This window comes from Ostrinia furnacalis, unplaced genomic scaffold (assembly GCF_004193835.3).
Source record: "Ostrinia furnacalis isolate ACB-3 unplaced genomic scaffold, ASM419383v2 OfSCF0375, whole genome shotgun sequence".
NCBI classification, from domain to species: domain Eukaryota; kingdom Metazoa; phylum Arthropoda; class Insecta; order Lepidoptera; family Crambidae; genus Ostrinia; species Ostrinia furnacalis.
The window spans coordinates 30,921-53,995 of NW_021130614.1; the positions used below are offsets into that span (position 1 = coordinate 30,921).

Here is a 23,075-nt window from a genome sequence, read left to right on the forward strand (position 1 = left end):
TGATTAGGATGGCTCTCAAACAGCTAAAGAACAAAAAGGCACCGGGTGATGACGGAATAACCTCGGAGCTTCTGAACGCGGCAGGTGATAAGCCGATACTGAAAATCCTTCATAGACTGTAACTCCGTCTTACTCCAGGGAATAATGCCAGAGGCACGGAACAAATGCTTGGTGGTGTTTTTCTTTAAGAAAGGGGTAAAAGCCTTATTAAGGAGAAAGGAGAATTACAGACCCATCTGGGTTCTGACTCTGAGTCATGTCTACAAGCTGTTTTTGAGAGCCATCACAAATAGTCTCGCGCGTAGGTTCGATGACTTATAGTCTCTCGAGGAAGCCAGTTATCGAAACGTTTACACTACCATATACCGCATCTATACGCTACGGCAGGTTATACAGAAGACCGAAGAGTCTAACTTGCCTATATGCTTGGCGTTCTTAGACTATNAGTCGGTAATGCGCCGGTCATTAGGCCGCAATTTTCGAGGTCTCCATTATATTAAATTGTTTAAGTTGTTGATGAATTGTTTGAATAAGTGTTTTTGTTAATCCATTTTTAGTAAAGCAATTTATTGATATAAATAACAAGTTTATATTTATTGGGGTCGTATTTAACTGTTACGTATGTGCAAGTGCATGCAAACATTAGAAGTTACCAAAATAAACTTATTTAATTAATATGAAGTTCAAATAATATTGCTTTTAGAAGGAATTTATCCAATAGCAGGTAAATTGTTGCAGATTTTTACACAGATATGTACCTACACACGCTTATGTAAAACGTAACCCAATGCCCTAATTCTATCTAATTCCTAGAATCTAGAGAAATTTGAGTTACTATTATTGGAAATACATACTTAGGCTGAGTTGCACCATCTTATTTTGACTTTAACAAACGTCAAATATTTGTCAAACTCCATACAAAAAGCGCCGGTTATTGTTAAAGTTACGGTCAAAGTAAGTTGGTGCAACTCAGCTTACTCAGCCTTTAGTAGGATTTGGGACTTAACCAACACCGAATCATAAAACGTAAGATAAAATACTGAAATAAAATAAGTTATCTAAACGGAACTGCGATACTCAATGTGTCGTAACTCTTTATTTATAAACAAATTATAGTAACTCCAAAGAGCAATAGTACGATGAATAAAATCTAATGTCTCATTGTTTTCATTGTGCGGTTTCGATAGCTATACAGTTATTGCGAATTTTATATAGGCTATTAAATATCTGTTTAATAGAAGGCCGTATCAGTTACCTATCTTTAAAGTGCGAGAAACTTTTATCATGTGTATTTAATGATCAAGGTCACCATCTGAGAATTTAGAAGGGATTCTATTAATTATTCATTTGAGTTTAGCAAACATGTGCTCAAGTTGTTAACTAGTGGGTTATAAAAGTCCGGTTCGAGCATTTAAGTATTTGGTTAAAAGATTATCCTGCTTGCTTTAAACGAAATTATTTAGGCAAACATATGGGGTGAACAGGCGAGTGGCCTTTGCAATTTTTCGAGTTAAATGATTTATTGTTATTGCATTATATGATATAACACGATGTGTTAAAGGTTGAAGTAAATGAAGGTTGAGGGCGTCTAGTATTTCTTATTTTACCAGGGTAGGTCTTTGGGTCATTGCATTGACTGAATAGATCTCTGGAAAACTAGACAGCATTAGTTAATTTCCTTCGTCTTTCCTCAAAATAAAAAAGTGCAAGAATCAAGTGAGCGACATCTGGTGGAGTGAATATTTTGTATCCAAAAAAGGCGGGGAAAATGACAGGCGCCATGACAGAGACCATACTCTTCTCTTCTTATTTTGTTTGCGTTTCTTCCGCTCTTTCTTATTTTGTTTATGGCCAGAAGAGATAATATTCTCTTTAATCTGTGGAAGCAGCGACGCTCTACAAAACGTATGATGTAGGTAAATTCCTTCTCTTTGTTATCAGCCAATGACGTGCTCCATTAGTTAGCATATGATATGACTCGAACCCAGGAAAACGAGTAACGTGAGGTTATATAAAATGCAGAGCGGTCACTACCGCCGACTGATTGTGCGTACGTTTTTTGTTTACATTTGCCTTAGTTGCCGGCTGCAGCTTGACATTGTGTGGAAATCGAGCATACGTCATAAAGTACAGTCAACAGCACATTAAAAACTTCGCGCATTTGTTACAAATTCGCTCTTATCACAACTGTATAAGATGCTCAAGTGGTTACTTTGATGTGCAGTCTTTCGAACAAACCACGCTACCAAATTTTTACAATGTTGTAAATAATTCTAATAATCTTCTCAAGAGACGTTGATTTGTATCAGTGATCTCTTATTTACCTTGCAATTTTAGCTAGTTTACTCATCACTAACGTCATAGACAATCAATGTCAATGTTAGTTGCTCTTGCCCCATTTTTATTGGTGCAGACCATACTCTTCTGCACACTGACGTAGTTGTTAGCCTTTTGCATAATTTATGTATGTCTATATCTAAAAGTTGTAGCCTTTAAATAAGTACTTGTAACATTAAATGAACGAAAACACTGTGGTTCTTTTACGAGTAACTATTACAACTACTTAATGTAATTATTTTACAATAATAACATAGCTTGCATAGGTAAGTGACTAAACTACGTAAAAGTGTTACAGGTGTCCAGTTTTCTTTCAAAACACAATTAACTTAATAATCTTTAGCTGAAGTTATGACTAGAAAATTTCTAACTTGTTTTAAATCTACATATTTCTCTGTAATACCTGAAAGTAGTTTTATGGCGCAATCAAGATTTATGACAAGTTGTAACGCTTATTTCTTGCTGTATTACAGGGTTTAGGCTTGTAAGAGTTCTTAATAGAACTTTATTGAATGATAATAAAAATTGTACCAATCAATTTTTACTTAGTGTTCATTATGAAGTCTATCTTAACATGTAGAAAGAAACGGCAGAAACGCAATACAGTAGATACTTAAATGGTGAAAAGCAGTTTTACTTTTTCAGTCAACTTTCAGAGACGTGTTATAAAGTTTAAATCTTCCGTTGGCGCTACATTCGATTAATTACTCACTCACAGTGGTGAAATAAACGAAATCCAGTGATGGGTCGATTTTATGCTGTAATAGCAGTAAGCCCAGGGACGTAATATTCTGCAATGCTTGTGCAACGGTATACATTTGCCCGTTGGTGGCTGTAGTGCCGTATCAAATGATAAGCTGCTTGTGCAACTGCGGTGAACTTTTGACTCATCGCCTCTTCCTAGGTGACACGGTGTCACCAGTGACACAGTGATTGACCACCCGTGTGACAGGTCTGCGATTGTTAGTCACACCACGCGGAAAGTATCGAATGCACTGAGGTTTGTTTTCATGCCTCTTAAAACTTCGATCATGCATGACAATGACGTGAATGACGTGAATTCTCTCTCAACAATGTATTAACACAAAATGAATGCTTGTCATCACAATGGTAACGATGATGGCCATGATTTATAAGCAGTATTAAATCAGTCTTCTAAATACAAAACGGCCATAAGTTGCTAACTGAAATTAGATTTAAAAGTATGGCTATTTATTAGCCAGATAGAGTTATTAGCGAGCTACAAGTTTGGATTGTGATTGTTGTGAGTTTGTCACCTTCTTAGAGTTATGATCAATTTTACAGGTTGCATGTTCACGGTAACGTCAGCTACTAGGCTAGACAAGTGATCAGTGCACTTGTTTTAACAGGTTACTTGTAGGCATAAATACAGTAGCTGGTAAGAGCTTGTTCTGCTGCTGCGAATAGTCTTCATAATGCTATTCGGACAATACATCAATCAGCCATTGTACTTGCGTATTTGGAACTTAAATGATGTTACGTGTTCGAAGAATATCTTCGATATCAGGTCCACGGAAAGTGCACGCACGTTGTTTACCTACTTTAAGGAATTGTCAATTAATTACTTCCTTACTTTGATTTAATAGGTAAGTAAATAATGATTTACGAATCATTATATTTAGGTATGTATTTCATGACAAATCGAAGTATGACCAAATTGACGAGCAAAATTCTAAAAAGCTCTCATAAAACATGAGAACCTCGTCCTATTCAGTTTGATGTTTTCATCTAAATGGATCTAAAAATAAAATAAAAACCACATGTTGTTTATTACCGTAACGTAAGAATCTCAACTCGTTATTAGTAGACGCAGGTACAGTTTATTTCAGTTAGAAAATGACATATCCTCATCCCAGGAAAAGTTAATTGTAAGTAATGTGCGAAACGTGACAGGAAGCAGCCGGTGTTGGTACCTATTCATCTAGCTATGACGGACATGTGTGGACTAAGTTTTAAACGAATCTTTACTATTCTTAGGATCTGTTTCACTACTTTTTTATGCAAGACAAGGCAGGTATTTGACAGCAATCGCACCTGGTGTTAAGTGATTTGTCAGCTGTCATCCGCTTTGCAATGGAGGGAAGTCGAACCTTAACTTTGAACTCCTCCTATGTTCTTCTGAATTATTTCGTTGCAGGTGCAATGACAGTTTAACTTTCCCCCAGGACAAACTTGACCTTCACTGGTTGGGTTTTATTGGCGGTCAAGCTGTAGATCCTGGCTACACAGGAGTTGCAGCGGTGGGAAAGAGAAGTGGGAATAATCCCGTTACTTATTTATTAAAGCTGTAGATCCAGGCTACACAGGATATTATTTATTAACGTCTTATTGGCCTGGAGCTTCTAAAAAATAAACTAAAACTTTTCGTTTCTGTACATAGAGATATGATAATCACTAATCATGCAGTAACCTTAATTTGCCAGATAGCTATCAGACACTTTACAAGATAAATTACTGTTTTTTTCAGCAAGTATAGATATACCGCTCGTCTGGCCTCGTGTTTGTGTTCCGGATTAAAATTCATATACATACAAAAATTACTATCATCATCATCATCAACAGCCCTTTACAGTCCACTGCTGGACTATGAGCCTCCTCCACTATAGTGGAGGGTTTTGCCATAATCTCCACGCTTGGCAGGCGGGTTGGAGATCGCAGTTTAAAAGATTGATGTTTTTCAGAGAGCGCTGCTGCCCATTCTCTGTTTGATGACAAAAATTACTATACTTGTATTATATGTTACCATTACTTGCATATTTCCGGCGTGGTCTTGACTGATGATTTGTGAAGTCATGGGTCAGCAATATCACGCGCGTCGTGACTATTAATGCCCAAAAACTGGTAATGATATTAGCGATGCTGAAGGCTATTAATGATCTAGACATCATGATATTAACTCATTCTGATTAGTTAACAAGAAATTTGAAAGTGCGGATTATTTCACTACTTAGTGGTGTATGATTACCCCAGCTTCGTAAAATGCAGGACTATGAACTCGCTTGAAAGTTTATGAACCTTTGGAAATGCGACGCGTCTCTATGAGTGCGTGAATAGAATAAATAATTGCTTTTATCTTGTGGTAAGAGGGTTTCGAAAGAAAACGCTTAATAGAAGATTTTTCGAAATATCTAGAAACAATCTTCATTTAAATAACTAATGCAAAATGGCGGATGGAACCCATTTGTCAAATCTAATTTTCTTTTCCAATCGAATTAGGTAATATGACATGACCAGCATTTCGATAAATTACAAAAATATTGATTGAGACATTAATGATTTTAGGCACACTTTCTCCGTTTCTCGACGTCTCCCACATTCATCATGTGGAAGTAGTTAATAACGGACTACGGTTCTTCCTGCCATTCAGTGGATGGACGATGAGAAAAATGGAAGTTAAACTAGTGGTTGAGTTTTATGTAACAAATGCGTGTGAAGCGAGTGCAATTATATCAGCACTAAAAACCACCTATAAGTGTATGAGCACAGAAATGTTTAGGTTTTTGTGGTTAGGAAAGCGGATTATCTCAATGGTATATTCTAGATTGCAAAATTTTCTGATGTAATAAGAACTTACACAGGAATAATTAGTTATGCTTTGCTTAAAGTAATCTTGCCTACTCTTGTTATGAATTTTGAATGGTTACTCGGTATTTACAATTACTTGTTATTTATTATCACAAAAGTGTTTTAATTTACTTTATTATTTGCTACATTGTGAAGTAGAGTTTCGTATCTACTCGTAGTCTATTTAAAAGACAATGACTGAAAATGGTAATAAAATAGGAAATAATCGTCTGCTTTTTCAGAAGATAATTACAGCTGTTTGTTTTTCTTCATAATTTCATGGAGTGTGACAGTAGAAATAGTTTTTAGGCTTTTTGAGGACTTTTAAAGCATGATGATAATTATGTTAATCCACTTGCCTTCTTTAGGATAAGTAGGTACTTTAAACACAAGTACCTGCTTTACTCCTAATCATTTATTTGTGTGTAAACTGCATTTTGCTCAAGGTACTGCAAAATTTTCCCATATTGAAGAATGTAGTTGATTAGAAAGCGATGCGTTTTGCAAGAGGCTCGGGGCGCCTTGCCTAACGCGCACGTGCCTCGCCTCGCTAGCACGGCGAAGGTTCCAGGACGACGCTTACGCAATACCCCTGATAACGATCTGTCCTAACGGTCTCTTTGTTCTGGATTCAATTCGTCGGTAAAGTTTTATCACCACGAAAGTCATTTTTGGCAGTTTTGACATTTGTATGCCATTCGCTAGACTAGAGAATCGAAAGACGCGTCGTTTCGTCCAATCTCCTGAAAAGTTGCTAAAAATGAGTTACGTGGTGATAGAACTTAAACGAAGAAGTGTGAATTGGTTATTCAAAATAAAAGGAGGTCGAGAACTGTGGATGAGTTAATATAGATGTTAAGAGCCTCTCTTGTCTAGTGAAGCTCTTCGAGTCTCCAAGTTAGTTGGAGTGATGCACAAGAGAGCTTTGATCACCATGTCAACTCGATCTACTACTATGGGAGTCACATTACTGTAAAGGTATTTATTACTGCATCATTATCTTATCATTTTTAGTCCTGGTCTTATTCCTAATCCTCCCTTAACCCATTTAGACCGATAATTATTTTTGTAAATAAAATTTGATTTTTCAGCAAAAACTTTCAAAGGGAAGCATAAAAATCATGAAAAAAATATTTAAAAAAATAATCCATAAATAGGGGGCCGTGGGGGGCCCGTACCATATAGGGTACAGTAGGTCTATAAGCATGCAAAACATACTCGTTGTTCAAACAAAGTTTTTATTGATTTATGTATGAAATAAATTAAAAATAAAATCACATAATCACCAGTATCATACTTGGCATATCTTGTAAGACGTTTTCTGTGATACTAACCACGTTTGGTTCTTTTTTCCTACTATCTCCGAAGTTAGTGAGGATAGCTGAAGAAGACCTGGCTTCTTCTGACTTGTTACGTTTAGTGCTATTTGTAATCGCATTTAGCAACACGACGATGGAAATTCAGCAAATCCATCGAAGAAAACTCTGAGGGTAATTAATTAAATTGAAACTATCTTTATCGCCTGAATCTTCGTCAGTCTGATCATCATTAGCGGTTATCTGACAAGACAGCAGTAGAAAAATACTAAAATTGCTTTATGTTTGCTGAAATTGCCAATTTTTTCATGAGTTGTGGCAATAGTGAAGCATCAATAGCCTAAAATAAATAATAATATTAAAAAATAAATTATATTTTCTCGCATGATTTGCTCATGCATAGACCTCCTGTACCTTATACGGTACACCTATTTTAGACTGGAATAAACCGTATAAAAATAATCTCAATAATATTTTATTAGTATTCATGATATCTATTGTACTGTATTTATGAAATAAAATTGATAAATATATAATTTACCATAAATAATAAGAAATATACCTTCTTGAACACATTGTAAATATTTTTTTTATTTTCTGTCGAGGGATTTCATAAATATTTCCAAAACCACTTGTTGAAACGTATTTTTAAATATTTTTATGTAAAATAATCATTTTAAGCTTACTGTCACCATCATTTTTAAAACTTAACGACAGTTTGGTATTTCAAAATATTTTCAAAAAGATACTGTACCATATAGGGTACGGTAGGTCTAAATGGGTTAATATCCCACAGTGGTAGTTAAGGTAGTTGTAATGGTGGTAATGGTAGGAATTTACACGTTGCTGTGTTGTGCAAAGTGTTCAGTCAACACAGCTTTTCTTCTATAAACGTTGCCAACAAAACTGGAGGGCGTGCAGCGATCCAAGACGTGGTATAAATATAAAAGAATAATGTAGGTAATAAATGTCCGTCATTGCAACAAAAAAGGATAATTAGAAGCGATGTTACAGATTGTGTATTCTCTATCGGACACCGAAGTTCCAATTAGGTATTCGTTTTCATATTTCCTTAATGCTTGAATGAGTATTCCGTGCGCGGAGCGACGTACCCGTAATGTTGGTAACGTCACAAATTTCGTAGCAGCGATTGTAATTTCAGACAGTCGGTAATGTTAGTAATAAATGCATTATTTCAAGGCTCTTCCTACATTTCGCGCTATGTACGAAATTATTAATATTATCTTGATATGGTCAAGCCACGTACCGGAAAACGCAGCGTGGGACGTCCACCCACAAGGTGGACCGATGACCTGATAAAGGTAGCGGGAAGGCGCTGGATGCAGGCCGCTACCAACCGTGCGATGTGGAAGTCATTGGGGGAGGCCTATGTTCAGCAGTGGACGTCCTGTGGCTGAAATGATGATGATGATGATGATGATGGTCAAGCGCCTCGTAAAGTTGTAATTCAATGCTTTTAATCTGGTAAAGCATACGGATTGAAGGTAAATTTTAAAGTAGGTTACACATTATTTTAAGGCTTTATTAAAGTTCCCTTAATTAATATAATTGGTATTGAGTTTATTTACTGTGACGTATTTAGTATCTACTTCAAATATTATTTCAGAGAAAGCTGTACGACAAGAGTAGCTTACTGTCCTTCCGAAAGTTGTCTTGTATCTTATGTAATAATCTGTTGATATAATTTGAATTAGTTGTAATGTCCGCCTCAGCCTTGATACCATAAGCAGCACCTTGTTATCCGATAAAAAAGAGATAAACAGCTTAGTAGCGTGTATTGTAGAGACGAAGCGATAATTCAGTCAGCGTCAATAGTTCGTGATACTCAAAGTAGTCCAAAACTTCGCAACGCGTCTTTGTTACAATTGGAATGAAGTTGTGTTGTGAACTTTTTGGCCGCTTTGGGTGTTACGAACTACGAGTATTTGACGCTGACTACCAATTTATTTTGTTAATTTTCTTTCATATTCTCTTATTTTATTATAAAGTCTAAAATAGTTGTAAACGTACGAGTCATACATTTCGCGAATCGCGATGCGGATTCAATTAATATTCAATACGTGATGTTTGTTCTAACTGGTGTAGACTGGTTTATTTCTCGGAGCTTGTATGGTCTTCCTATGTCATTCTTAGACGTTTACAAGCCTTTGTTTGCATTGCACCTACAGTAAGAAATATATATTTTTTTAATATTACAAATAATTATCATTTTCCATACCAATAAGTGCTCTATCTCGATGGATTTTTTAAAACTCTTTTCAGACTTTTTACCTACCTACTAGCCTACTAGCTTTGGTAAAGTATTTTGTGAGCTTTTGCTCGATTTCGATTATTATGACGAAAATAATGTATGCCTTTTGCTCCAAGACATGTCTTATTGAAAAATCAAAGTTATTAATTTTATTATACACATTAACTATCTAATTAAATGATGAAAATAACATGTTTTTGTTATATTACATTACATTATTTGCACGATTAGCTAGGTATAAAGTTATTATTTCAATAGTTTCAACAGATGTACTCAGGAGCTAATTACGTAATGATTTTTGGTAGGTAGTTAACCTTCATTTAAGTAGCAATAATATTTGAAATCTAATGTTACCAATATCTGTGAGGAAGAACGGGAAATTATTAAATGAAGTAAGTATGTAAGTCTTTACATAAGGTGTAGCAGACACTTGACGAATTTTCGGTATGCACTTATCTTGCTATAAGCCAGCCTCGAAAGAAGGTCTCATTAATAATTTCAGAATAGAGATACAAGGTTTTCGACCCAAAAGTTTTATTTTGCATATATATATTAATATATGTAAAAGTGTAAACAAAATGAACATTGTTGATATTATTTAAAATAATTAGCGTTAAAACTCCTTGACGATTTGTTAAAACTAAAAGTTGTTCTTTCAAGTCTGTCGGGTAGAAACATGTTATTTCTTAAGAGTCCAAGACGGCACTACAAATATTGCTGCACCTTTGGCAGCCATATCTTGAAAATATGTTGACAGTAAGTAGGTAATGCTGCATGAGTTAACTGCAGAGCGTATTATTTGAGCTTTGGACTAGATAGCAAGAAGTTTAGAATAGATTACATTTAAAATATGTCAAAGTTATTAAAAATAACAGGATTCTAGTAAAAACTTGAAACTTGAAAAACATATCGATGGGACATCACATTTAATAGGTTTACTCAACAATAACAAAGCAACCAAAACAAACAAGAACATTGAGAAAAACCAAGTAATTAGAGCCACCGTACACACACATCGTAGTTCCTATGATGTATTATTTGTAATTGTTTTTACTTCATTTAAGATAGACAGGACATGATATGGCGTAGCTTTCGACTTTTCAGGGGCTTTTACTAACAATGTTGAACCATTAATATCTGAGTAAGTTATCGATAACTTTAAGTTCTGTTTATCTGCTGTCAAAGTGTTATTATAAATTTAACGAGACAATTATATGTATACAGGGTGTCCCAGAATGGGTGAATCAAACTGATAGGGGAGGTAGCTCTACTAATGTACTATCCCTAAAAAATATGAAAAAAATAAAACGCATAAGGAAACAAAAAAGATTTTTTTGAAAAAGTGAAAATAAATCAGCTTTGCCCAAGTATCTGGCTATTTTGGCTGGCAAATTTTTTTTTTCATATTTTTTTGGGATAGTACATTAGTAGAGCTACCTCTCCTATCAGTTTGATTCACCCATTCTGGGACACCCTGTATATTAAGGTAAAATGATTATCATCCCATAACAAAACATTTATTAGGAAGTGACAAGAGTTTCTTTGAAAGAGGTCGCGTTCCATACACGTTGTAGAGTTAATTTTCAGAAGCAGTAAATTGTCTATTGTCATACATTATGTTAGTACACGTAATGTAGTTATTATTGAATAACAAGCCTTCGTCGCCGGTCCAAGTACCAACAACTATGGAACAGGCATCCCTACCATTGTTTTTGAAATGTCGATGTTGTCCCATAGAGAAAGTTGTTTTCTTTCAGCAGCACCAAACAAGACAACTTATTTTTAATGAAATATTTGCAAAATACTTATATTTTAAGCAAGATTGTTAGTGATGATGATCCATCGGATATATTATCTAGGTAATATTGAAAACAAAACAAAAAATAAGTTTAGAAAAGAGAAAAATCAATTTAGAAATAAATGTGTAAACAAGTAAAAATCTGAGCTACCTACTTGATAAACCGTAACAGATTTTACCACCACCAACCGGCCGTTGTGAAAATCATTAACACCTATGTTCTGCAGTGAACGTCCTATGGCTGAAATGATGATGATGATGACGATGATGAACAGATTTTAACATAATGAGTACATGTCATGTTTGTCAGTCACATTATAGCTTTTAATAAATTGCTGAGTTTTGTCGCCTTTCAGAAACGCTTAATTCAGCGGTTAAAGCGTTTCAAAGCGCCACTGTTTTCCAGAGTCTACATAATAAATCATGCCTTGTTGTTATAATTTTCAGCATTTCACTGTTTACTGCTGAATTGAAGGAGGTATCGCACGTAACGTAACGATCGGTTATCGGTTACGTGGGCAAGCGCGCGCGCAGGCTATCACAGGACTTCCGACTGCTTCCTTGCTTTGTTATTAGTACTTAGTTTTTATTACAGTTACAGTTTGTAACATTTGCAATTTTATGGTTTTTGTAACAGTTACTTGAGCTCAGGACTTCCGAAGTTCAATCAACTGTGAGCACATTATTATTAGGTACTACCAAAAACGCAAAAGTGCCGAAGACAAAAAAAAAACAGTTACAATTTGTAAAATTTAAATAAAAATGCTGATATTGGATTTGTTTTAACCTTATTCATCATAGATACACGATTTTTTCCTGTTTATTTAGGAACTCTTACTTAATACTCAATAATGTATTGCATCCATAATGTTACAGAGGTGGTATGGTCATTTACGTTTTAACGAAGGTATTTAAGTCAAAAATTTTGAAACAAAACGTTCATATGCTTAATGTGCTAAGAACGCATCAAATACCTACATAACAATGAATATATATAGTTACGTATACAGCGTGTGTAAAAACGTTGTGTGCAAGTGCATGCGATGTAAACTGGTTCAAAGTTCTAGAAGTTGCAGTACAGCTTCAGCATGATTTAACAGTGCGAAATATTATGGAACTTACCCAGGAACTTGCGATCAGCTGTTTACGCCACCCCTAAGCTTCTGCTTTCTTCAACCGCTAAATCACCTCTGAAAATGTCGTATGCAGCGGTGCACGCACATAAACAAACACGCGAAGTTTGAAAAGTTTTAAATGGGCGGGAGTAGCGTTGTATACTGTATACTTTGAATGGGAATGGGTTTAAATGGGCTCACGTAATTTCGGTATCTTTGCGAGTGTTGTAACTGGTGCGCGAACGCGTGCGATGCGCGGGAAAGTGCTGCGCGGACTGCGCCGGCGCATAAGCCGCAGACCGCTCGCAGACGCGCGCCACTTTCATCACTCTAGGTGCATTCTACTGATCGGTCTTTAAAAAGTTATTAGTTTGTTTTTTTAATGAGCCGCAGCCGCAGACGATTTGTAGGTACATAATGTTGTGTTAGCCAAGGTATTTTGTAACATACATAATAGTGTGTAACGTTAGATTAAAGCTCTTGCTGCGATGTAGAGATGAAGCAACGCTTTATCTGTAATCACTAATAGAGGCTGGGCTAGCGCGTGGAAATACGTTCTTTTCAGTAGGTACATAAAGTTTTAAAGGTATTGCATTAAAGCTGATTTATTCGTGTTAATAAATAGTCATAAGGTTATTTCTACGTATATCATCGGTAGGTAGATTGTTCAATTGATTACTTACATAAGCAATTAATGTTTGTACTTAAGTATACAGGCGATGCGATGTTTGATTTTTATTGTTTTATTGATTATAAGTGATTGAACAACTCGAAAGTAGCAGGAAATGAACAATAATATGAATTAATTTAAATAGAAACGTTAGATAAGTTTTCGTTTGTAGAGCAACCTGCTACAGTTTCTAATCGTTATCATTGGGTACCGAAGTATAAATAACTCAATAAGGATGTTTTGCGTAATTCAGCAAATCGGTTCAATTTTGGAAAAGTAAATGATGGATGGAGTAAGTAACATTCACTTTTTAAAAGTGAGGATAAGATACCGACTGAAGTAAGCGGCTGAGAACAAATTAAATTTAATAGCTTGAGTTGAGGTAAAGCTTGGTAGAACTCAAAGACATACACCGATAAATGCCTTTGCATTTAAAAAATGCATGTTGCAATCACCCTGATATGCCTTTACATCTGAAAAAAATGCATAAATTGTATCTTTTTTTATGGCATTACACGGCCAGTGCATCAGAATTCTTCTTTTGAATTTGGAAGACGATGGTGAAATGAGCTTAATGTCTGCTATTATGACCGCAGACATTGTTTTCTTTTGCCACTGCAAGGGAACGTTAACAGAGCGTGAACCATCCAAACTGATGCTCGCTACCTTGACACAGAAATGTGTGATTATGATTGTAAAATGTGTTACGGACAAAGCCCTAAGGGATTGTCAAGTTTTGAATGATCTTAAGTTAAACCAAAAAACATTAACTTGTAGGTCTGCAAGGGCCTGTTTCGTCTCTTATCCCTTATATCCTATCAGGATCTAATGTGTCAGATTAAAATTCGATGTACTTAGTGCGTGGTTTTCTTTTGTTATCATAAATGGTCGGTCTTCTTCTTTGCCTGTCCCATGCCCATTTTATTTGGGGTCGGCCCTACGTATCATGCGTCTCCAGGCGTCGCGGCGTCGTCTCGCTGTTTAAGTACTTGGGACCCTTTAAGGTCCCTATTTACTACGGACATCCATGTGATTTTTTATCATATGGTCGGTAATGTAATAAAACTGAAAATGAAGAATGTGCTATGTACCTACAATCTATCATTATTACCATTATTTGTGGCAATTATAAGTGCTTGGGTAGTAGACGATGCAATCTCTATTTCAGTTGCATAGCAGACTTACAGCGAAGTCTATGTGGTTTAGATTTGTGGCGATAGTAGTTTTAAGTACTTAGGGTTATATAACAGCGTATGTTACTACAGCTCGCTGACCTAGCTCAATCTACACGCAATATCCAACCAATAGGTCTTGCTGCAATAATTTTACAATGGCGCCAAAACATGAGGTTGCTAAATTCGATTATGAAAAATTCTTTTTCTAACCACTCGATAATAGTTATCGAGACCTTGGTATGTCTGGTTAGCAGTTCAATAATCGCCCAAAATTATACTTTCATCGATTGTTAGTGGGTGAGGTCGGACATACAGTCCAAAGTTTGAAGTAATAAATTGGATTTATGTAAGACATCTTACGTTGAGTTGAAAACAATCTCCTGGACATGTGTGTCCGATTTTAACATACCTATAATTGTTATCGTTACTAATCAACATCTTGTAAGATAATAGCGCTTAAAATGAACTTAATTAATATTGCCAGCTATGTAGAAACGCCTAGGCGCCTGCAGGTAGGTACATTATATTGAAATTGTAGAAATGTATGCAACTCTCCTTCAGTTTCGTTCGCTGGTTTCCAGTTATCTGTGAATTGCATGAATGCACAACCAAGCATAATATTCAGGTTACTGGCCCAGGTTTATTTAGGTTTTTCTCTATTTGTATCTTATTTCTGTAATGCGATCGGTCGTCTGCAATACTGCATTATATCACTATACCAACGAATGTGTTACGACATGTAATATGTGCTCCATGTATGTTTATTGTGATAGTTCCAATGCGGCAGTGAGTATGAAGCTTTATTTATGAGGTTTAGCCTTATTTTAAATTATTTGCTCATGTTCATAAATCATTTGGTGAACCGTATAGGCTGAAACGAACGAATTTGAACCATTGCGGCACCGTCGCGTCAGACATCGACTGGGGTGCATCACTAAAACTATCATTGGTAAATGGGTGTGATTTATTCTTTGAAGAGATTGAGATGAAGAAAATCAGAATAGGTTCTGGTCGTATTCTTTGCGAATACATAGAATAGGGAAGTTGCATTCCGTTTTGCTTACGTATTACGTAACCCCTAATCAATCTAGGAATCTCTGCAACGCCTAGGTACCCTTAGATCACCCAGCGCATTCTAAACCATTGAAAGCGTTTGCGACAGACACTTGAGAAATGTCCGGAGAATGTCTCCCTCATTAATAAGTAATTAGGTTCATGTTCGCATGACTAAACCCTCCACTTCCCATATGATGTCATGTCTTGTAAGGCAGTTGGTCGAACAACCATGGTTGGTAATTTTGTTCTCAAGTGGATAGTGTGAGGCGTTCCACTATTGCGGTCCTTATTCTGTATAAAAACAAATAAAAAGAAAATAAATCGGGTCTTTTTTTAGGTACTTGGTTTTTATTATTCTGATGTATAAACAACAATACTGTATGTTTAATTAAAATCCGTTCAGTAGTTTTTGCGTGAAAGACTAACAATCATTAATACTCACAGCCTTTCGCTTTTATAATAATATTATAGTAGGATTAATAGTGGTGAGTATATGATTTGGTATGATGAAAGTTCTGGCACTTTACTGGGATTAGGTAGGTACGTAAGCTGTGTTGGATGTCTTCATAGTGTTTAGAGAAAATAGCAACACTCCAAGATTACTTCATTGCACTCTTGCGCAGATTAACTATAAGTAGGTATTCATCACAATTTCTAGTTGCGAAACTTAATTTACTTTTAAGTTGTGTTCATGTCTTCATATCTCTCTCAGAATTAGACTTGGATTATAACTTCGCAGCTTTTGCGATGGCGACTAATGTTGTGTAAAACTGTGTCTACTTACACAGATCCCACGAATTTAACTTTTCATATTCATTACTGAAAATATTTTCTTTTGAATTAACTGATTAACAACAGTTTTCTATATCTACCTATTCCATTACTGAAAAAATGTTCTTGAATTAACATTGATGAATAATAGGTTTTAGGTTCCTACACCTACTTAATCCATCCGCGGGAAGTACATATTACCTTGATACGGGCAGCGTAAGAATGGTTGTTATGGAAATAGGCTTAGGGGGAGGCCCTTCATCATCATCATCATCATTTCAGCCATAGGACGTCCACTGCTGAACATAGGCCTCCCCTAATGCTTTCCACGTTGATCGATTGGTAGCGGCCCTTTGCATGCGCGTATTTAGCAGGGGGTCGGCCGTGCTCAGCCCAAAATGGTCTAAGTAGTGCCCACCTTAGGATGTTGGTCTTAAAAGATAACTTATCTTTTAAGTAACAACAACCTGGGGGACCCCTCTCCTCTCTTCGGTCATGGCAATGGCAAGTCAGGGGCCAATTACCACCACAGTCACCCCTCTGGAAAATTACCTAGATACCTACTACAATGGGCATTTGTCCAGCAGTGAACGTCATTTGCCTGTCCAGCAGTGAACCAAATGGTTGAAATGAACGATACCTACCTCTTCTATTACTAAAAACTTTTTCCTCTTACCTACCTATGGTTAGGACTTGCGACACACAGACAAAACAAATATTGATTTGGAATGCGGGTAGACGAAATGTTTTGGTACTAACACACTATCGTTTGTCATTGCACGCAATCTGCTGTTAGGCAATCCTCTATCGAAACTGCTTCACTTGGGTGTGCATATGTTTGCATACATTATTATGTTTATTTTTTATTCAAATGCTCTAGATATTGTTAGCTAGAAGTAAGGATTAACGACGTGAACCATTATTTTGATTACAGTCATGTCGAAAAGTTTAATAGGAAAAAACATTTTGTTTTCATTCGCCATAAAAGGAGATCATTGGGGGAATCAATCATCAATGTTCAGCAGTGGACGTCCTGTAGTTGAAATGACGATGATTCTCAAAGCTGAGGTCGCAGGCCATGATCACTAAGAAGGGTCCAAGAGTCATTATAATAAAAATATTTTTCATGACAATTGAGTCAAACGTGAGGATGATGACCTGTATTTAAATTATTATCTTGACACTTCTATACAATATTCTTATAGATATTGTACTTAGGTATGGAATATTATTGAGCAGGTGAGCAGGCCATGTATTATGTGTGACTTAAATATTAGCTTAAAAAGTCGGTGTCAAGGTCTGCAATATTTGTCATCATCATCATCAACAGCCCTTTACAGTCCACTGCTGGACTATGAGCCTCCTCCACTATAGTGGAGGGTTTTGCCATAATCTCCACGCTAGGCAGGCGGGTTGGAGATCGCAGTTTAAAAGATTGATGTTTTTCAGAGAGCGCTGCTGCCCATTCTCTGTTTGATGTGTGGTCCCTAAGTCGCCTCTTACGACACCCGCGGGAAGAGTAGGGGTTGGTGACAAATGTATTCTACTCTGCCGTCACCACACGGCATACACGGCAATATTTGTAGTTAGCTCTAAACTAATATCACATCTTATTTTTCCTTATAACTCAACTTTTAGTACTGTAAAATTATCACTTCACGGGATTTTACAACTTTTATAACGGTAAATTAGATATTAACGTGAAATGATAATTTTATAGAAAAGTGCAACAGTTTAAAATATTTTTGTGTATCTGTGTCACTTGAAAAAACGAATTTCTCATTTTAATAGGAATAGGTACCATGTATCTTCTAAAACAAATTCGACATAGATAAGGTCCGTAAAGAAAAAGGGGAAACAATGGATTTTTTACTTTGTTCACGCGAGCGCTGAATGAATGGCGGTAAAATTTTTAGGTCTTATGTAACAAGACGTTATATTATACTACTTATGATGAATAAGTACTTCCAATGTGCGTGACTAAAGTTTAAAGTTTTGAGTTGAACACTTATCAGTAACACTCAGATCAGTGTTGCATATAAACGACCGAAATGATTTATTTTTTATAGCTTACGCAACGCTGGTTATACTTGCGGTTATTTTGTTTGTTTCGTAGCGAGTAGTGTTATGAAATTAAGCTCAAAACTAGATTCGCATTGGATTTAGATTTAGGCCTGTGATAGATCAAGTTTCAATATTTGAACCAATTCTGTATCTCGAATTCATATAANGCATAGAAGTGACCTCAAAACCTATCTCGGGAGCGTTTTCCTTTGCTGACATGGTTAAAAAGAGTCCTGTCAATTTTATTCAGCCCAAAAACTTCAGTTCTGTAGCGATTTACCCGAATGATAAAATGAAGTCAAGCGAGGAAACCAAGTCCCTAGTGCAAAAAATAATTAAGCCCGAAGAAATGAAATTGCACGTGAGAGGTCTACGGAAAACTAGAGATGGCGGCGTTANATACTTGCGGTTATTTTGTTTGTTTCGTAGCGAGTAGTGTTATGAAATTAAGCTCAAAACTAGATTCGCATTGGATTTAGATTTAGGCCTGTGATAGATCAAGTTTCAATATTTGAACCAATTCTGTATCTCGAATTCATATAATATTGAGTAACTTGAAGAAATTGCACCCACCTTTCACGACCCAAGGACCATTCGACAGGTTAACTGATCGCTGTAGTTGGGTGGTCAGAGCAGTCACCGCAAGCCAGCGTTCGTGGGTTCAATTTCCACCTGAACAAGTCCATTTTTTTCAAATTTTAAATCAGTTTGAGATATAACTATATTCATGCTATAGTCCTACACTATACATGCAAACATCCTAATTAATAGTTTAAACACTTGTGTACTCTGTAAACAAGGGAAATGAATTAATTTAAAGACTATCACTTTACCAACTGGGGGCGTGAGTGTGAGTTTACGTCAAACGCATTCGATGTCGACTGCATAAAAAAGTGACATTAAATGTATGAAGGATTATACAGCGCCCCTAGCGGAAACTTTCAAGAACTAAAATCTTCATATATTTTTTGTATTTTTTTTAACGCGTCACTAGTGACGACGTTTAATGTAAACTCACACTAAAGCTAAGCGTCCACTTGTCGGTATCGTACGCAACGGATGCATCGTATCGGATGTGCGATGCGAACGATGCGGACAGGTGGACGCACTTGTATGAGTTTCCATATAAATAATACTGCGATCCGTTGCGTGCGATACGTCCGATGCGTACGATACCGACATGTGGACGCTTAGCTTTTGCCCTCTGATTACACCTGACATCGTTGTAGGAGTTTCTAAAAGACAAAGAGAGCTTGCAGTAATAAAATAAGCCGTGTGGTGACGGCAGAGTAGAATACATTTGTCACCAACCCCTACTCTTCCCGCGGGTGTCGTAAGAGGCGACTTAGAGACTACACATCAAACAGAGAATGGGCAGCAGCGCTCTCTGAAAAACATCAATCTTTTAAACTGCGATCTCCAACCCGCCTGCCAAGCGTGGAGATTATGGCAAAACCCTCCACTATAGTGGAGGAGGCTCATAGTCCAGCAGTGGACTGTAAAGGGCTGTTGATGAGTAATAAAATATATTATTTAAATCAAGTATTTACATGTCCGACTATCCGAGTGTTATCATATTTTCCGTGGTCTCCGCGTGGAGCTGATGGTTGCTAGTGGTGGAGGCGGCGACTATGTGGTGGGGACCGACGAGGCAGTGCTGTAGGGAGCAACCGGTGTCTACGGTTGCGCCGGTGTATATCACGCTATCTTGGAGGACGCAGCTGAAAAAAAAAGACAATGTGTTTAATGTTCTAGAAGTAAAAACCTAAAAAGTTGGCTATTAGACATAGCTTGACCGCCACAAAAACCCAACCAATGAAGGTCAAGTTTGTCCCGGGAGAAAGTTAAACTGTCATTGGACCCGCAACGAAATTAATCAGAAGAACATAGGAGGAGTTCGAAATTAAGGTTCGACTTCCCTCCATTGCAAAGCGGATGACAGGTGACAAACAAAGGTTTAATACCATTGATTGATTGATTATGCACCACGGACAATTAATTGAATTAAGGGGGCCTATCTTATGAGCAATTAGCAACTACCGGTAAAAGCTGTAGATTCTGGCTACACAGGAGTTGCAGTGGTGTGAACGAGAGGTGGGAATAGTCCCGTATTAGACATAGCAAAAATTATACAGAACATTTGAAAGTAGATTTTTGTCGACGCAGTTTAGGCGCTTTGAAGATGTCGGTGCGGTTGGTGCGGTGTTGACTTTTATTGGCGACAAGGCCTTTCCGATTGTATTAGCAAATAAACTTCTAGGTAAATTATTATAATAATAATTATGTTTTGTAACAATCATCATACAAGAAACCTCTTTGTGTTATACTAAACAGATTTACTATAATTTATATTTACTAGAAGAAATGATTATATTGTTTTGTTGAAAGGTGAATAAATTCTTTCTTTATTATTTCAACAGATAAACAGGCTTACCCTTCTTTAATTGTAACATTATTCATTAGAATGCAGTTAGTCAGTCTGACTTTATTTTCGATGGTGCAATTGGCACCAATAAATGTATTCTTGATGGAGGTTTTCTCACTAACTACACTCTTCTCTCCTACAGTACTTGTTTCATCTATTTGTTTAGTTTTCACTTCACTATTCGGATGGAATCTATCGACAAGGGGTGCCCCAGTTATTTCTTCCCATTTTGACCATATCTGAAAGAAAGACACAATTATAGCTTTATTTACATAGCTTCTTCTTTATCATTTGAACTAAGAACTTAAACTAAACACAAATGATTATAACTTAATTCATTTGGGACTGAGTTTGTTGCAGCGCTTCTTCTCAGCACTTGCCAAATGTTGGTCTAGAAGCACTGGTAGGGTAAAAAGATTATGAGACATGTAGAGGCTTCATGAGCAAAATATTTTACGATTTGTAATTTGTCAATACTATGTCTATACAAAATAAAGAAATGTTTACTTTGACTTTGAAGTGTTACCAAAACTTGGTTTAAGTTTATAGGACTGCTGTCTTACATATTCTATAAAAATGTGTGAACTATGCTGCAAGGTGAAGGAACCACTTACATATTCACATTTACCTGTATATTATAAAGAAATAACTTAGCTCACTCACACCTGGGCAAACATTTTACATGAGACATAGTCTTCCTCTATAAATACTGGAGTATTTAATTGTTGTTAAAAAGATCAAGGGAGCTTACATTTACAACCTTATTGAACAACAACAAAAAAATTGCAAAAATTACCTTGCTATTACACAAATAGAATGAAGAAAGAGTGTTCACTCTCATGCCAAAAGTATTTTTATCAGGTATGTGAGCATAGCATCTGATTAAATCATTATAGTAAACTCCTTTAGTTCCAAGCTTATGATCATTGTACGAAGACATTTCCCTGATCTTAGATTCGTACCCACTTTCTGTGGCAAAATCAAAGATTTCTTTAGTGATATCTACATTTTTCTCTGAAGTGCCCTTCTTCTCTGCTGGGTTTTTAGGTTTTGAGAGCTGCTTCTTTATTATATGGGGCACGAGTTCTCCTTTGACAGATGTAAATTTATCTGTTTCTACAAGGTAATTGAGCACCCACTTTTTCATGACATAAACATGGGCATCTAAGAGTCTACTGTACATACTAATTGAGTCAAACTTCTTTACAAGCAGTCTTGGTACTGTAACATTTTCTTCGAAGTCACTGGCACTAGCTAGGAAGACAAGTCTTTGAGTTTCTTTATCTATGCAAACCAGGTCCTTGTCAGGTTTTGTTTTTGACTTGAGTCCGGGCAACTCTATCCATTCTTCAGGGCCGTTATTGAAGAACAAAGTAGTGAGTGCTGCATCATGTTTTCTGTACAAATTCAGTACTTCATTGAGGTTGATACTTGATATCAGATCTCCAGAGACTACCAGAAGATCAGTAGTGACTCGGCTGCTGATGTGTTTGAGGGAATTGGCTGTGCCCCAGTCTTCTTCCGATGGAATGACTATTAGATCATGTTTGATTTTAAGAGGGCATCTTTCTAATGCATTCAAAATATTTGATTTATCTTCATCAAGCACTACCACCATTGTTTCTGAAAATTAGAAATTAACACATTTTATTTTATCACAATTTTAAGTAGGTACTTAACGATGTTTACAATTGGGTATATTACAATTATTATTACAGATTGATAATTAGTTTTTATAGGTGTTTAGGGAAAGGTAAGATTTGTATTCCAAAAATATAGAGAGGGCCGTGTCATATAAAGAAAAGTTGTGTAATAAGTTCCTGTAAGGTCAAATGCTAAATTATAACATAGGGAATGTGCTATTAATGTTATTGAAAGGTTTTAAGCTTACCCTGAAAGCCAATCCTCTCAAGCATATTCAGGGAATACCACAAGACTGGATATGGTCCCACAGGTAAGAGGCATTTCGATACTTCTCCACCTACATCTGGCATTCGCGATCCTCTGCCAGCTGCAAGCACCACAGCTTGGAATTCGAGCAGTTTGTGCATTTTCACTTTGCTTTATCGCCCTGTGGACACGTACAGTGTAGGTTAGTTTTCGTAAGTTATGAACATAAGACACAATGTGCATAAAACAAATAATTCAGACAGTGAATTGTTTTCTTTGAAAGCTCAGTAATATTAAGATGTTACATACTTTTATTTCTCAATATTTACTTTCATTTACACACACCAAATTACTTCCTTTGCAATCCATCCGTTCCTTCCATTGACAGCTAACGTCAGAATTGACATTTGTTTGATTTTGACGTTTGTTGACAGTAGACATGTTCCGTAACTTGCTAAACTCGGTCGGTTCTGAAACGTGACTTGGCCTACAACTTGGCCATTACACAACTGGAATCGATTCCTCAACTGCATTGCGTCTTAAGATTGTGTCCGTCCAATCATTTGCAAGTTCGGCAAAACGAAGGCACTTTGAATGTAAT

At 36.4% G+C, this 23,075-nt stretch overlaps 1 protein-coding gene across 5 annotated transcripts in view; it reads right to left on the minus strand.

Annotated features, from left to right (window-relative positions):
• Positions 1 to 22,842, minus strand: part of LOC114361761 (eukaryotic translation initiation factor 2B subunit gamma) — a 51,893-nt gene extending 29,051 nt beyond the window's left edge. For 2 of the 5 annotated variants that reach the window (XM_028316937.1, XM_028316919.1), the window contains exons 1-6: positions 22,784 to 22,801; positions 22,476 to 22,655; positions 21,381 to 22,207; positions 20,594 to 20,823; positions 19,710 to 19,880; positions 18,733 to 18,831 (exon numbers count right to left, since the gene is read on the minus strand). Coding sequence is in view for 1 of the 5 variants with exons in the window: in XM_028316953.1 (XP_028172754.1) it covers positions 19,718 to 19,880; positions 20,594 to 20,823; positions 21,381 to 22,207; positions 22,476 to 22,635 (1,380 nt within the window). In the remaining 4 variants the exon portion in view is untranslated. The other 3 variants (XM_028316953.1, XM_028316926.1, XM_028316946.1) reach the window with 3 other exon arrangements.
• Positions 22,843 to 23,075: the final 233 nt, after the last annotated feature.